Below are 16,614 nucleotides of genomic sequence, written 5' to 3'. Positions count from 1 at the left end.
GTTTAAGGCTTGCTCAGCCAATATCTAGCAAGCAGCGGACCAAATATTTGAATGCAAGGTTGTCAGGCTGCAAAGCCTTTGTCCCGACAGATTTTCCACTGGAAACGGTTTCTGAGGCCGAGCACACATTGCCAGGAGCCTTGCTGGAATCAAATCTGCATTTGCCAAGCAAGGAGAGAGTGAAGCCCAGAGTCTGAAGTGTACTTAAGAGTTCAGCTTTTGTTTTTGTTTAGTTTCTGAAAGGCTATTGTTAAAGCCCAGCCCTGCTTTACAAAAACAGAAAGAGAGAGAGAGAGAGAGAGAGAGAGAGAGAGAGAGAGAGAGAGAGAAGAAAGAAAGAAAGAAAGAAAGAAAGAAAGAAAGAAAGAAAGAAAGAAAGAAGAAAAACTTGTGATGGTTGCTTGAGGATATTTTTGGTGGTGGTGGTGGGGTTTTTTTGGTGTTGTTGTTTTATTATTTTAAGAATAATTTATTTTGCACAAAGCAGCATAACCCTTAAGGGAGAATGCTTGTACTTAAAAGTGAGCAGCTCTGCTGGGCTCCGCTGTCATTCTGGGCTTTCTGAAGTGTCTCAATGGCTCCCATCGATATTTCTGGGTCAGAGAGCCAAAGCCAGCTGTTTCTATTTTAGTTTGCAGGAGAGCTGTTTGAGAACTGTGAAAAGGTTAGAAGTGTCCTTGCTTGAGATTTGTGCATATATCACTTCCCAAAGTTGACGGGTCCCAGTTTCAGCCCCTTCTGGGTCAAAGGTTAGAAGATGGTATATCGATAATGACAAACTGTTTTGCATACTGCAAGAGGGTGGGGTACCAGAGACGGCAAGAAATATATTAGTTGAGCCTTGGTGTCTACTGTAACATATAGTCTTACCCACCCAACCCCCCGCCAAAGGTGTAGATTTCCAGATCCATAGAGAAATGGGGAAATGGCTTAGTAGGCAATAAACAAACAGGTAAGTAAATTCTAAAGTCCTATCAATTTTAGACCCATGATGGTCGGCGAGCAGATGCTAGCCATGTATTGCTTCCAATGCTTCTAAGTGCTGAAAACTTTTCATGATACCATGTTAGATGGGATGCAACAATTCCTAGCTGCAGACCTGGGATGGGATCCAGAAAATGTGTCTATTGTGACAACATGAGCGAGCGATAGAGCATTTCTGCGTGCAGGTTCTTGCTGCGTGCTCACTTTGAACTCACGAACACCTATAGTTCAGTAGCTGCTCCTGAAGGAACGGAGATTGGCGGGTACGAGCCGAAGTGCTTGCACCTCCCCTGTGGTAGCATGATCGTTGTTATCATCCACACAGTCACTTCAAATACAATGTCCCTACCAAGGCACTGGTGTACGCCATGCTCCAAATGAGACACTGCCTTTAGTTTATTTCTGACGTTAATACTGCAGATTTAGGCACCGTGCTAAGAGAGAGAAATTATTAGACCTACTTTGTGCATGAAAGTCTGAGCTCAGGGAGGTCAAAGACTCAGGGTCACGTAGCTAATTAGGGAGGTATCAGATTCAGACCCGGGAGAACAACCTTGAAAGGCCCCGGCTGATCCATGTGTGCCCTAGCCAGTGGTCTCAGCCTCAGCAGGAGCTGCCAAGCAGAAACTGCATTGGCACCGCTCCCCGCCCCATCCCGCCCAAAGCTGACTCCCATGCACACAGTTCTGTCCAGTCTTCTTCCACACTCTGGAAATTCGAAGCTGCTGCAACTTTGCTTTGACTTCTGACACAGATGAGGGACACCGCTGGGTCAGTGATAATGCCCCTCGCTTTTGTCTCAGAGGTGTGAATGCAGCATTGAGCGTGTTCAGCATTGTCCGGAAGCCTCATCGTGAAACCCATGAACCAAGCGTGTCAAGCAGCCACAGCTGTGCACCGCCTCTGCTTCTGGTCATCCCTGTGGCGAACGGCACATGGATGTCTCCACTTCTACCTGCTCCACTTCATTAGTTCTGGCTCTGTTTGGCTCATACAAACAGTGCCTCTAAAAGTAAAGCAGTAGCAAGAAAAAAAATAAACCAAAAGGAAAAGCATCAGGGTGTTCTACCTCTGCTCACAGGGGAGGGTTGTCCGGCTACGAAGTTGTCATTTGCACTAACTGAAGTATGTGTGACTGATAATGATGGCTAGGTCAAGTGTTCAATGCTCAAAGTTGTAGGAATCCTCTTGCTAGGGCCCTCCCTACTTTCCCATCTATGAAGGGATTCTTCCTGGAGAGAAAAGGACACCATCAAGTCGCTGCCAACTGCGAGACCAGACGGAAGGATTCCAGCCAAGACCTCTCACTGGCTCTCGATCTGAAGTGCTATGCCGCTTCTCCACAAACACCATCACCTTTAACCCTTGCAGTAGCCCCAGGGGAAGGTATTTCCCTCACTTTACAGACAAGAAAACCGGGCACCCTGAAGAACCAAAGTGACGGGGCTGGCGAATTTTGCACCCCTGGGCCGGGAAGATGAGGCCTTCACGCCAGAGCATTTGCCTGAGAGCTGTCACATGCAAGGGTGGGATATGATCAGCTGTAGCAATTGCCTGGGACCCGAGAAAGAGAAAAGATGACAAGCCACTCATGGCTGAAATTAGTTTGTGAGGTTTTCTGTGAGCCAGAAAGCCCTTCTGGGGCCTAACACACTGTATCTGTCTTTTGTGTCTTTTGTCCCGTGAGCTGGAAAAGAAAAAGAAATGAGAGTTGACAGACCATTTTGAAAAACAGTTTAAGAAAACCCGAAATCGTCTGCAGGATGATTAAACAATGACAAGAATCTGCCTGTGATTCCATAAAACACCATTGTCTATACAGAAATGACCAGGTTTTACTTTGTATTGCAGCGCTGAGCTGTTACTTGTGAGAGCAGAGAGGCCATTGCTGACTGTGATGCCTGCAGGTGCACTTTCTAGACAGAGACTCTCTGTATCTTAGAACTCATGCCGGGTTCACTGGCACCCAGCAAAACAGAGATTGGCAGGTTTCGGAGGGCCCTGTCCCTGGTCTTTGATTGCAGGCAGCTGACTGGCTCAGGCTAACATGGCTATTACATGTGTGGATGTGAGAAGGGTGGGTCAGAGAGCATGTGGCTCTTGGTGGGGTCTCTAGGAGATAGAGGTTGGGAGTGATCACTCAGAATGCTGAATGTGTCTCCTGGAAACGCTGCGGCACATTTTAGAAGTACAGGCCTGTTTTGATAAGCTTCTGTATTAAATAGAGGCAATAATATGTCTCGTGTTATTTGTTAATTATGAACTGTTACGCAATTTCCCAAGGCCTAAAAAAGTGCCAAATAATACTCCAGTGACTGGCTATTTAACAAATATTGTGAATGAGTGCATTGGATGGGAGTGATCGCATATACAGGAGATATAATACAGAAAAAAACTGCAAGACATTGCAACCTCAAATAAACCTTAGTGCATGTGGGAGCTCCTGGGAGGGGTGACTTACGTAGCTCACTGCTATGTGGCCTGGGGAGGCTAAATGCTGACATCTCTAAACCTAAACAGCAGGTATTTTTATGATGGAGTTTGAGCATGAACCTAAGGCTTGAAAATGGAACTGACCTGGTAGAAATGAAGATATTCCAAAAAGACATGTGTGTCTCTCAGTCTTACCATCTGACTGTCGAAACTACAGACCCGGAAGGAATGGGAATTTCTCCCGGAGTCTGATCCTAGAGAGTACCAGTAGAGGAGGAGGCATGGAATTGCCCCCCCCCCCAGAAAGAGATGTCACACAGCTAACCTGTCACACCACCTCACAGGGTGAGACTGAAGCCCGGATAATGGCGGGTCAATGGCGGATGGGACTGCAAATAGACCATGGCCACTTACATGTGCATATGCTTAGCCATCCATTTAAACTTCAATATCACATCAGGTCTCAGAACACAGCTTCCTGGAGCCTAACCATCCCTCCACACTACACAGTATGGCATGTGCTTTTAGCCGCATTTTGGGGTCTGAAGAGTTATAATATCAGCGCTTGCAGGGGTTCCTCTCCTTGGCCCTTTTTCCTGTTCTATTTCGTAAGGAGTCCTTATCGAGTGTGGAAATGGAGACTATCTCCTACACCAATTAGCATATGGAGGCTTTGAGATGGAAGCTTGCCAACCACTCCAAAGGAAAGCCCAGATAACCGGCTGTAAGATCGAGCAGCCTTCATGAGAACAGTAAAGAGAACACTTTCCCTCAGTGCTTGCCACAGAAAGGGAGATAAAGGGGCTGGAGGATGGATGAAAGTCTCCAAAAAACATAAAAGATGAATTGATGGGGAAAAGGCGGGTGTGACCGCTGAAGGGGCGATGGGTGGGAAAAGTCACACTATTTAAAAAAAAAAAATGGTGAAAAAAAAAACTGGCGCAATAGTCATGGAAAAGGAGTGAGAACACATTAAAAACTTTCAAGAGTCCTCTGGAAAAAAATATAAGGCTTTATGAGCTTAACATGAGGACTCTGTCCTTCCCACCTGGGGAGAGCAGTTGGCCAAGGCTGACTAGGAGTTTGTTCTGCTTTCTTGGCAGGAGTTGAATTGTTATGTTAATATTCTGCAGGCCAAGTGCTCAGTGCTGAGTTTGAATAGAAAGAGTTTTACAGAAGGGAAAATTCCCAGCCCCAGGTCTGTTCTTGAACCTCTGAACTCTTCAGCACTTCGGCTTCCCATTCAAACGCTAAGAAATCAATAATCTTGTGGCAGACATTGCTACCCTTTTCTGGACACTAGAAAGAACTGCTAGGAAGTCCCCTGTAGGAGGATGAGGACAGATGAAGTATCCATGCTGAGGGGCTCACTGAGCTAAACAGTAGACTCATTAAATCTTTATTATTTGTATAATTTTTTTATTCCATATGAATGCGTGGTTTGCCTACATGTGTATATAATGCCCACCGAGGCCAGAAGAGGGTATCAGATCCCCTGGAACTGGAGTTGCACATGGTTATGGGCCACCATGTAGGTCCTGGGGACCAAGACCAGGTCCTCTGCAAGAGCAACAAGAGTGTTTAGCCACTCACTGGGCCATCTCCCCAGCCCTGAAAGTAGACTTCCTTTTCACTTTACCCAGCACCGCTCTGGAGCGTCTGCCTCTGCATTTATCAGACAGAGGTCCTATCCCCATGCACATGGCTTCTTCAGAAAGATCAGCCCTCTGATGTGGCTCTTCAGACAGTTTCGTTGTTCTTGAACAGAATGAGCCTCAAGCCCCAGGGAGGATGGAAGGCCTAATCACCAACATGTTACTAAAATGTATTTGTTAAATTGAAGGGTTACTGAGTCACCTAGTTTCTTTTTTTATTCATTTTTAGAAGGCAATATCTCCCCTCAATCTACAAAATGCCCTTATTGGTGATGTGTTGCTCTCACCCCCGACCCCCAACAGCGGATTGCAGGGGTGAAGAGAGGTGGAAAGGAGAGATTCTTCTAATTGGCAATTTGTGACTTACTCGTGACCTCGTAAAAGTCACAAGAGTCTCCAGGACTGCAAAAATAGATTCTTCCTTAATCCCAAGTGAGGCTGAATCTTACACCTCCCCAGCATCTCAGGCTGCCTGCCCCCAGCACCCTTCCTCACTTTCCCTCCTGAATGCACAGGTTTGTTTTTTTTTTTCCAAAACGTGTGATCATGTGGCTTTTTCATGATTTTTTTTTTGATGTAGTGGCAAAGGAACTTAATTAAAATGAAGCCTGGATGGTAACAAGGTCTATAAATATAATAAAGAAAATCTCTATAAATAATATTAAAGTTTGAAGCTAGAGGGTCTCTGGAGCCATTTATTCCTGATGAGCAGAGTAGGCAGCCAGAACGGTCCAGACTTGTTGGATCACTGAGACATCACTGGAGCGGATACTTCAGCTCCTGTGATCTTAATTGCAGCATGTAGTATAAGACCCACGTGGAGAATAAGTCATGGCCTTCCAAATGGTACTGTGGGGGACATTTCTACACCGTGGACTGAGGTGTGGCAGGGCTGCAACAGGATGGGGGCAAGACCTTTCCTTCAGAAAGATGTTCTCACTTTTGCATTTAATGACTTTCCTTTTACAATACAGTACATTCAGTGGAGACCATAAAATGCTTGTTAACTCCCATCCACACCTTAAGGGCAGTGAGTTGGCATTTGAAGCACCCACTCAGAAACCCATACTCCTAGAGAGGTTAATTAGCATGTTAAATTTCTTACCCTGAGAGGATGTCACAGAAATGGCTAAAGGCTAACCCTCTGATAATGTGTGTGTGTGTGTGTGTGTATGTGTGTGTATGTGTATATACACATATACATAGATAGATAGATAGATAGATAGATAGATAGATAGATATCTGCCCAAAAAATTAGCTTACGCCTTATTCAAGGTGATATTTAATTAAACATATGCATAATATTTGAGCAGTATGAGAGAATAGAAAAATTCATATCCTGCATCTTGTATGAGTAACCAGCCATGGACCAGCCATGGACTTGAAGTTTTGCGGGCTTGCTAGAAGGTCTGGGAAAGTGAGGGTCAGAGAAGCTGACTTGAGGAATTCCAGAAACCAGAGGTCCAGGGATGAAAAAAACCTGAGGTTCTCTAGGTAATGTGGAGGGGATGGATGTCTGGAAGACCCTCCCCAGATCTCAAGTCTGCCATCTGCAGAAAGACTTGAGGCAAATACCAGGTTACTCCTATCTCATCTTCTGAATTCCACACAGAAGTGTCTCCCTGACGCACTGTGTCACAAAGCTCCGGCTAGCAGGACAGTTTAGAGAACAAGTTTTAGAGTTGAAGTTCCCACCCTTACCTGAGAAAGAAGACTGAAGAATAGGCATGAACTTTAATTATTGCCAAAAAATACCAGGCCCTGGGTATGAGCCTGGAAAGCTGGCACCCTCGTGAAGTTTGTCCTTAGAGCAGAACTCTCCACTGGAGTTTTCTAAAGCTATGAAAATGGTCAATATTTGTACTATGCAGTACGGCAACTCTTCGGCGGCCCACCCGTCTGTAATGGGAGCGGCAGAAGCGAAGATATTCTAAAGAGGCACTTGTGGTTCTCAACCTATCGGGCTATCGAAACAACAGCCCCCAAATAAATGGGAATTTCCTCTCGGAATCTGATGCTGGCAGGAGGAAATGGCCACACCAGAGGAGGAACTCGGCTTCCAGAAAGAGATATCACATAGTTCTAACAATTTGTCACACCCCATCGTGGGACAAGACTGGAGCCAGACAGTGATGAGTCAATAGTGGGCAGGATCACGCCGGACCAGGACCCCTTAGATGGACTCATCCATGGCCCACTGTTTTAACCTCAGTCTTTCCTCGGGACGCCCAAGATAGGAGCGAGTCCCTATCTCTCTGTCTTTCAGTGTGACCACACTGAATAAGTCTAATTTTTCTTCTTTCCATAATTATTTGGCTCTTTTAATTGGTTTGTTGGGAATGGGTGACTGGACCTGCCTTGGGACATAGGCCCCAAATTCGATAACATTTACCCTGAATAGGAGATTAGTGTTGTCTGCTACGACCTGGAGTTTTCTGAGTCTCCAGTCTGATACTCGCTGTGTCAGACTGATATGTGTTGCAATACTAATAAGGTGATGGCTTTGATAGAGTTGCCAGGGTCCTTCATTGCGAGACAGAACTGGTTTCCTGACTGTTCTTGGTTCTCACCCGCTAATGCAGACATTTACTGACCACTGGTGTTCGCCTGCAGATCCTAAAATGTGCAGCCACCAGTTAGTCCCCTAAAGGTGCATACCCTTGTCTTCTAGAAACATTTCTCTTGTTTTCTAGAAACATCTACAGTGTCCTTCCTGTGAGCAGACAGTAGTAGACGGCAAAGCACAGTCTCCGTAAAGATTAATAGAAAAATTCACATGAACTTGTCCACTCCACGAAACAGCTAATTCTTAAACGTGAGCATGTGTTTGTAGTTGCTTTCTAAGGGTCCTGCTCAGGGCCGGAATGTAGCAGAGGTAGGAAGTTTGCCTAAAATTCACACACACAGTGCGAGTTTCCTGTGTATAAAATTGTTAATTTACATGACTGAGTCTACTTTTTGTGGCTTCACAAAGATAGCCCTGGATTTTGCAAAGAAACTGATTCCCAAGTGTTTGGTACTGTAGGGAACTGCTGGTCTCCTTCCTGGGTGTATAACTTAGCATGGGTCAGCTCCTTCCTGTTCAGGGCCCAAACCCTAGCGTACCGCCGGACCAAGAAAGTACTTTTTGGGAACTTCATGATTAGTAAATTAGAATATTTCTTTCCAAATTAGACAGGGAAAGCTGTTGATGGCTTACATATTACCATTTTTTTTTTAATTTGGCACTTGAACAAATTCTACCCCATTTCTGTCTTTGTTACCCTTTAAAAATCACTAACAAAATCTCAAAAATGGGTGTTACCTACTAAGAACTATCATGTAATGCTCTTACATAGATTATTTAATATGTATGGGATTAAATTTGCATAAACTCTGACATCATCAACATCTTTTTACCTAATGGTGGGGAAACGTAGCTCAAAAAAAACCTTCCCCAATCAGAAAAGCCTGAGGAAGCTGACCAGTGGGCACTTGCCCGGTCAGCAAACCCTGCCTTACTGTTTTGTGGATGGCATCCCAGCCAGAACCTGAATCCCAATTCTGCACTGCAGACGGGTCAAACTGCAGTCAATGATTTGTCCTGAGGATCCTGAACTCTCAGATCAGACCCTCTGATCACTTGGAGGAGCACCAGGGCAGGGGATGAGTATCTCACCAGGGGACTCTCTTTGTGGCTTAGCACAGCGTTTGGGGAGGGCACGGCCCATTCTGCCCTAGATGACTGTTAGAGAAATATGGTTTAACCCCTCACTGCCACTCTCTGGGGTGCAGAGCAGGACAAAGGCTGGGTGGAGAGATACAGAAAGCATTCAATGTGTCAGTGACAAAGCTCTCCTGTTAGGGCATTTCTCATCCATGTTACTGTATTGAAGGGTGTTCCCATGCGGGGCTGCTTACGTTGTGGCTGATAACTGGCATTCTCACCCATCAGACAGTGGCATTGGTAGGTGCTACTGTCTCAGCATATTTGTGTCGTGAGTGGTAATAATACTCACAGACTGGCGTGACCATATCTTACTTTCAGATTAGTACACAGAATCCAGGGGCATGGTTTTCAATTCCTTTCAGGTTCTTGTAAACCCACACATAAAATTTAAGACGCACAGAAAGCAATTAGCACTGTCTGCTGCCAAGATAGCGGATTTATATTCAAATGAAGCCGCTTTCTTTCGTCTAATTCTCAGACACTTTGGTTTTACATGCGTGTGAAGAGGATTTAGACGTCCGTGCATCTGCCTTCTAGAATATTCCTGAGCTGTGTGACTGCTGGGTGAGTCTCAGCATAGCAAGAGCAGACAGTACAGTTCACAGGCTCAAGGGATGAGCCGGCATGGCTCTTGTTTCTTCTGCTCCTGCTGAAATTTCACAACAGTGCAGCCTTCGGTGTTGATTCTTATATTGGAAACAGAAACTCCAATGAGTTATGAAGTACAACTTAGTAACATCGCTTGCTCTAGAATGAGTTCTCCATGAGATTAATGGAATTGGTTGGCTTTTGGCAAGTGGGATTAAGAGAGTCTTGATTTTACTTCCTTAACAGGATTTCCAAGGTTTTTAGTACATTTAAAAGGCAAAGTTGGAAACAAACTGAGTTGTTGCTATTTTCACTATTATTTTAAGCAGACTCAGTATTATTCTTGGAATCTGACTGACTTGAGATTGCTTAAAGGAATTTAACATGGTGTTTTCAAAGGGCAGGCACCGTGGCCTGTCATGTTCTCAATTTTGATTTGTAAAGTCTTCTTGTTTTACCTCTCCACAGGCTTGCTGATTGGCTCTGGCTGTGCCCTCTACCCGTTGGGCTGGGACAGCGAGGAAGTCCGGCAGACTTGTGGCTACATCTCTGGCCAGTTTGACTTGGGTAAGTTTGTGCCATCCTTTCTAGGAAAAGGGCTTATTGGCTGCTTCCTGGAAGGAAGACAGCATGGGGCTGCCTTCAGCTAGTCATCATGTGTGATGGTATACATACGTGCATGTGTACATACATACACACACACATACATACATTTATCTATTTGTCTAATGAGGAATCATTAATACCCTACTGTTTGCCAGCACTGTGATTAATATTTCAGACTCAAAGAAAATAAAATGGCTCTACTCACAAGAATATTTATATTCTCTGATTAATTTGTTCAAAATCATATATTTATTACTTCTTATACATGCCGAAAACATCTCTGGGGACTTCACACAAACAAAATAGTCAAGGAAATTGCAAGGAGGGCAGAGCAGTTTCTCTGTGGGGTATGGAGCACCTAGGGGAAGGAGGGAGACAGAGCTGCAGCAGGGTCCCGAGTATGGGCGTGTGTGTGATCACCTGCCGCAGATGGACGCTCCTGGTGGACAGGAAGCCCATCACAGCAGAGGGAACTGGAGGGAAGAAGAGTCCATCCAAGAATCCCACAGCAGAAGCAGTGAGCCGCCACTCCTCAGACGGAATGAGTGCGTAGGATTCTGCATGTGTGTGAAGGCCCCTTAATGGCTGTGCTTGTCTCTGTGCTAAATGCACAAGTTCGGTTGCTTTCTACTTGTAGCTAAGTGCATCCTCCCCACCCTGCAGCCTCCGTGGTTTCTAACGGTGTGCATATTACGTAGTATTCAAGATTTTCATTTGTGGCAAATAGGGTCTGCTTTACTTGGTCGATAAACTTACACCGATGTAATCACCCCCCCCCATCTCTCTTCAATTGAGAAAATAACTATGTTTACCCCACTTTCTATTGCTTTAAGGTATGTCCTAATGACATGTTTGATGAATACGGGTTGTCTTTGCTGAATTCTTTTTCTTGGAGTGTTTTATCTGGAATCAGTGTTAACAGACAAGGACTAAGGACTGTTAAGCCACTACTGCACAGGACAGGACGTGTGTTCTCCTTGCCCCCACTGGGTTCATGACTCAGGGCCCTATTGAAAAGGTAGATTAGTAAGGGGAAAGCATGTAAATGTATTTAAAATAAGTTTTACAGGATATGATGAAGTCGGAAGTTACAAAATAATCCTTAATTATTAATAATTCTGAACTGGTGTGGGATTATTTATTTAAGGGAAATTTACAGATCACTGTCCTAGATAACAGCCCTCTGCGCAAACAGGAACAGAGTCTAGCAGCCAGAAGAGAGCTGGAAGCAAGAGGGTGTGCACACATTTTACAGCTGCATTTACAGCATAGGAGACCACGCCCAGGTAGGCTGGTATCTTAAATGCTATTAGCTGAAGGAACGAAATGTGCACCTAAAGCAATATAAGGATCTTCATAAGCTGGAAAAGACATTGTATCGAGGCTAAACCCATGGCTTCCTGTCCAGGTTTAATAAGGTGTTAGGGTAGTCATGGAGAGCTGTGATTGGACAGGGCGGGGTGGGGTGTGAGCCAATCGTAATAGCTAGGCCATCTGTCTCCCATCTGTCTCCTTCACTATGTCCCTGTGTTGAAGAGACATAGATACCTTTCAGGTGCAGACACTTGTGGAGCTTATTCCTTTTTTAGAGAGGGAGTATGTAGTCTGCCTAGATTTCATGACCCTGCATCAGGGCCTCAGGGCTCAGGCAGGTCAGAGTGTCTTTGCCTGCTTCTGCAGGTCTCCCAAAGTCCAAGATGCCATATTTGGAACAGCTGTGCAGCTGTGACTGCCAAAGGCAGCCAATCTGCTCCCTCTGCCTTGTGGACTGGAAGCGTAGCCTCTGCCTGTCGGGCCATCCTCGACCCATGCAGTTTACTGTCTTAAACCCCTGCTGCTCCCATAAGACATCCAATTCCAGGAGAAACGTTCTGAGAGAACTGGCCCAAGGGTTTTGATCACATTCTAAATCAGGGGTTTTTTTTTATGTTTATGTTACAATGCTGATGACTGTTTTTTTCCCCTTGTTAATATCATGAGTTACATAGCAAAATGCTGTTTAAAGACAATAAAAGGATACGAAGAAGAAAAGTAAACAGAATTGAGAACCTGAAAGAAGTGGTTTGTATTACTGGGTGTCAAGCACCTTCGCTCTCCTCAGGAGGACACTGACTCTCTCCAAAGGACACAGTGTGCTCCCCATTTGCAGGAATAAAGCAAGCCACCCCCTGTTTCTCTTCTCCCCTCTTCAAGTACAAGCTTGCCTGAGTTTGGATTACTTCTGTAGTTACCATTCATCTAGGAAAAAGAAAAAAACAAAAAGCAAAGAAACGCTGGCACCAAGTGGACTCTACACAGCCTTTTTGCCTTTTGCTCTAACTGTGTCCTGTGTCCAAGGGAGACATTTTAATATGTTGTTTGGCTTTTCCTTTCCCTGGCCTTTGAAACATTCCTAGCTGTTTAACGCAGGCTCCAACTTGACCGGAACCCTGTCCTCAGCTGCCCTGGGTCTGGGCTGCCACGTTGAGTTAGGTAGTCAAGTACACAACAGGATTCAGATCTCGTCGCTGAGGTTTCTTTGCTGGACCCCGGTATTTTCTGTCTTTTCAACACCATTCATCAAAAAAATTGAATGTTCAATTAAAGCGTGCCTCTTCACTGTTTTTTATTTTCTATTTTTTATTCTTTAAGTTGCTTTTGCTTTATGTATATGTGTTTTTACCTCCCTTGGTGTCTGTGAACCACGCATCTGCAGTGCTCTCGAGGCCAAAAGAGGGCATCAGATTCCCTGGAGCTGGAGTTGCAGATACCTCTGCACTGCCACGTGAATGCTAGGAACTGCACCCAGGTCCTCTGAAAGAGCAACCGTGCTCTTAGCCTCTCCATCTCTTGCTTATTAATTTTATGTTATTAAAACCACATAAGCAATTCAAGAGACTCGCACAGTTTAATTTCTGCCTGGTAGTTTTTATGTTTCTCTTTGCTTGGATGATGAGGGGGAAAGACAATGGCATCTAAAGATGAGAATGGGGTCCAGATTCCCTGTGTAAATAATTTCGCTTACTGTACTGTTTTTCTGGGTTCTGCTTTGGGGGACTCTGTCATCTTCTTTCAAAAGCCCTAAGAAGAGAAGCAGAGGGCCATTGTCAGAACCGTCCCACATATCAGTCCACGCTGACTACCCTTAAAACCATTATCAAACCATCCCACATAGTAGAAGCCTGTGCTGGCTTCCCTTACGAAGCTGTTACTTCTGAACATCTCCTTGCTGGGCATTTGTGCTGCCTCCCCCTTTGCTTATCATAGTTTAAAACTGTCTTACATCATACATCATACATCATGAGCTACCTACTGTGGCAGTTTAAATGTAATTGCGCCCCCCCTCCCTAAGCTTATAGGGAGGGGCAGTGTTGGGAGGTGTGGCTTTGTTGAAGTAGGCGTGGCTTTGCTGACAGAAGTATGTCAATGTGGGGGGCGGGCTTTGAGGTCTCTTTTGTTTAAGGTTTGCCCAATGTCACAGTTTACTGCCTATTGGCTGTAAGATGTAGGACTCTCAGCTGCTTCTCCAGCATGCACCACCATGATGATAATGCCCTGGACCTCTGAACTATAAACCAGCCCCAACTAAATGTCTTCCTTTATAAGAGCTGCTGTGGTCATGGTGTCTCTTCACAGCAATAGAAATTCTAAGGCATCAAATAATAAAAAAAAAAAGATCATTTGTCTTTCCCTGGGGATGTTGTGGAGGGGCTACAGGGAGATGAAGGAGAATGGCCAAAAAGGAGCCTTCTTTGTGTTTAGTTTTTCTGTCTGATCAAGTTTTAATACCAAGTGTAAACCATGGATACAAGATACAAAGTAACTTCATTTGATTACAGGTTAGTAAGGACCCCCTAGGGAAAACATTTGAATTGGCCCAGAAAATGTATGTAATAGGCAGGAAGGCGTTTCACAGAACGTTGGCATTCGTGGTTGTAGAGTAATGTTGGGAAGATCTAACCCAGACGTCTCCACTTTTTAGACAGGAAAGGAAAGAAGGTTGTTCGTGGATGTCTGTGGCTTTTGTTCTTTGCATGCCTATGTTTTTTTCTATCACATATTTGTCAGGCATTTTCATATTAAATACAGAACTTTGAATTAGTTTTGCAGTAGTAGCTACTTGGACAAATCAGAGAATGTTACAATGCGGACCTTTGAATGAGGAATAAAGGAGAGGAGTGTTTACAAATCTATTCATTTTAAAACAGAATTAACGGTCCCAACGGGCTGGCCAGTGACTGTATGGATCACACCAGGCTTGCTTCCCCTTTGACAGTAGTTGTCAAGCATCTGAATCAGAAGTGGTCTTGTTGAGAAAGTTAGATGCTTGGTTCCCACCTCTTAGAAACCTCATTATTGTCTCAGTTGTTTTTAGAAATAGTTTTTTATGTGTATGAGTGTTTTGACTGCATGTATGTATGTGTACTTCATGTATAACTCATAACCATAGATTTCAGAAAACAGTGTCAGATCCCTGAAACCAGAGTTATAGATCATGGGTACCTTGTGGGTCCTGGGAACGAAATCCAAGTCTTCTGCAAGAACGGCGCTCTGAACTGCCTAGTCCCTTTTCAGTCTACCCTCACTGGTATTTTCAATGCTGATCATTGATGTAAATTAGTAGGCTTTGATATGTAGGTTACAAAAGTCTTGATTTAAACTGACTCAAGTAAAGAGGATATTCAGATGGCTCATCTCAAGGCCAGAGTTAAGGTGCAGACTTCACTGGGCCTGGCCTTGGAGATACAGTCTGGGGTCTGTGTTTGAGAAGAGTCATCTGTAGAGCAGCAGTAACCATCTACCATTCCCAGGTTGGCTTGTCCTGGAGCTCCTGCCCCTCATGGGCAGAGATGTGTTTGGTACCCATAGCTCTGAGCATCCTAGTTCATGTCAAACGACAGAGACAAGCTGTTCTCCAGTAATGCAATCTGCCTCTCTGTCTCTCTCTGTTGAGCTGGGCCAACCTGGCTGCACATCTGCCCTTGGACAAACGACCACTGCTGGGGATAGCATGTCTGAGCTGTCTTCTTAGGAAGACGTCATAAATTGACGGTGACAATAAGAGGAGAAAGGTCACCATTGTCGTCCTCGGTCAGGCATCAGAGTTTACCCCACCAGTGTAGCCTGTGGATGTGACAGGAACCAACAGGAGTCTCTGCTGTGTAAGTGTTAACAGTAGCGATGGGCCCGCTATTTGTTGAAAGAACAAGTGTATAAGAGATAGGAAAACTCCAGTGCACAGCAGAGCTTCTGATATACAAGGAAGGCCTGGTAGAGATTTGTCATATGGATAAGACCTATGTATGTATGTATTTATTTATTTTATATCCTGACTGCAGTTTTCCCTTCTCTTCTCCTCTCTGTCCCTCTCCCGACCTCCCGCCCCCACCCCTTCATTCCTCCTCTTTGTTTCTATTCAGCACGTGGCAGGTCTCTCGTGGAGATCACCAAAACGTGGCATATCAAGTTGTAGTTAAGACTAAGCACCTGCCCATATGTCAAGGTTGGCCCAGTATGAGGAGTAGGGTCCCAGAATTTCTTAAAGGAGTCAGAGTCAGCCCCTGCTCCTGCTGTTAGGAGTTCCACAAGAGGACCAAGCTATACGACTGTCACATGTATGCAGAGAGCTTAGTCGGTCCCATTCAGGCTCCCTGGTTTTCTGTTCAGTCTCTGTGAATCCCTATCATTCCATGTTAGTTGATTCTGTGGTTTTTCTTGGGGAGTTCTTGACCTGTCTGGTTCCTGCAATCCCTCCTTCCTCTCTTCAGCAGGACTCCCTGAGTTTAGCCTAATGTCTGGCTGTGGGTCTCTGCATCTGTTTCCATCGGTTGCTGGGTGAAGCCTCTCTGATGACTTCTGAACTGGACAGCAATCTATAAGCATAGCAGAATATCATTAGGCATTATTACATAGACTTTTTTTTCCAGTCATGTTTGATCTATCCTAGGACTCTGGGTCCTGGCTCTCCAGGGAGCATGTGGGGTGGGCTTACTCTTGTGTAGCCTTAGCTGTCCTGGAACTTGCTCTGTAGACCAGGCTGACCTCGAACTCAGGGATCTGCCTGCTTCTGCCTCCTGAGTGCTGGCATCTGAAAAAAAAATGGCACCAAAGCCATTTTTAATGTGTGCTTGTCAATCACTCGTTAGTCTTCCCTTTGTTACATATTAAACATATGGTCTCCATAATCAGGTTGTCCAATTGATTTAATTCATGCCTCAGAGTCTTTATCCTTCGAAGACTTTTATAATTATATCCTTATGATCAAAAGTAGCATTTCAATTAATTTGTCTTGCTAATTTGCCAAGTAAATCTGAGTAATTATTGCTTTCATTTTCCCTTTAATTTGATTAAGAAGCCACGTTGTTTTCTCTCCTTGAAATTGTGCAGCTGGTGTCCGAGGAACAGCACCATGGACTAAATTCGGGCATCCCAGCGGTGAGAAGATGAGGGTCTTTCTTTGCATTTTCAAGCCAAGGAAAACTTTTCCTGCTGCCATTTAAAGGATAACCACATGCCTCTAAACATGTCTCCTTCCGATGATGTCTGACCCCTGAGTCATGTGTTCCATCCTTAAATCTAACCGCATTTGTTTACAAATTACAACTTATTATACAAAAGATAACTTGCAAGTTATATTAAGGACAGTTGGGTAAAGATGAG

General features: G+C 44.7%; 1 protein-coding gene across 1 annotated transcript in view; it reads left to right on the top strand.

Moving 5' to 3' along the window:
* The window catches only part of Lhfpl6 (LHFPL tetraspan subfamily member 6), a 197,186-nt gene that overhangs the window by 159,773 nt on the left and 20,799 nt on the right, over positions 1-16,614 (top strand). The window contains exon 3 of the mRNA XM_048424703.3: positions 9,838-9,936. Coding sequence (XP_048280660.1) covers positions 9,838-9,936 — 99 coding nt within the window. The remainder of the gene's footprint in view (positions 1-9,837; positions 9,937-16,614) is intronic.

The sequence above is a fragment of the Myodes glareolus genome, chromosome 20, assembly GCF_982192425.1.
Source record: "Myodes glareolus chromosome 20, mMyoGla1.1, whole genome shotgun sequence".
Taxonomy (NCBI): domain Eukaryota; kingdom Metazoa; phylum Chordata; class Mammalia; order Rodentia; family Cricetidae; genus Myodes; species Myodes glareolus.
Note: the sequence above shows the minus strand (reverse complement) of the source record. Positions and strands in the feature narration are given on the sequence as shown.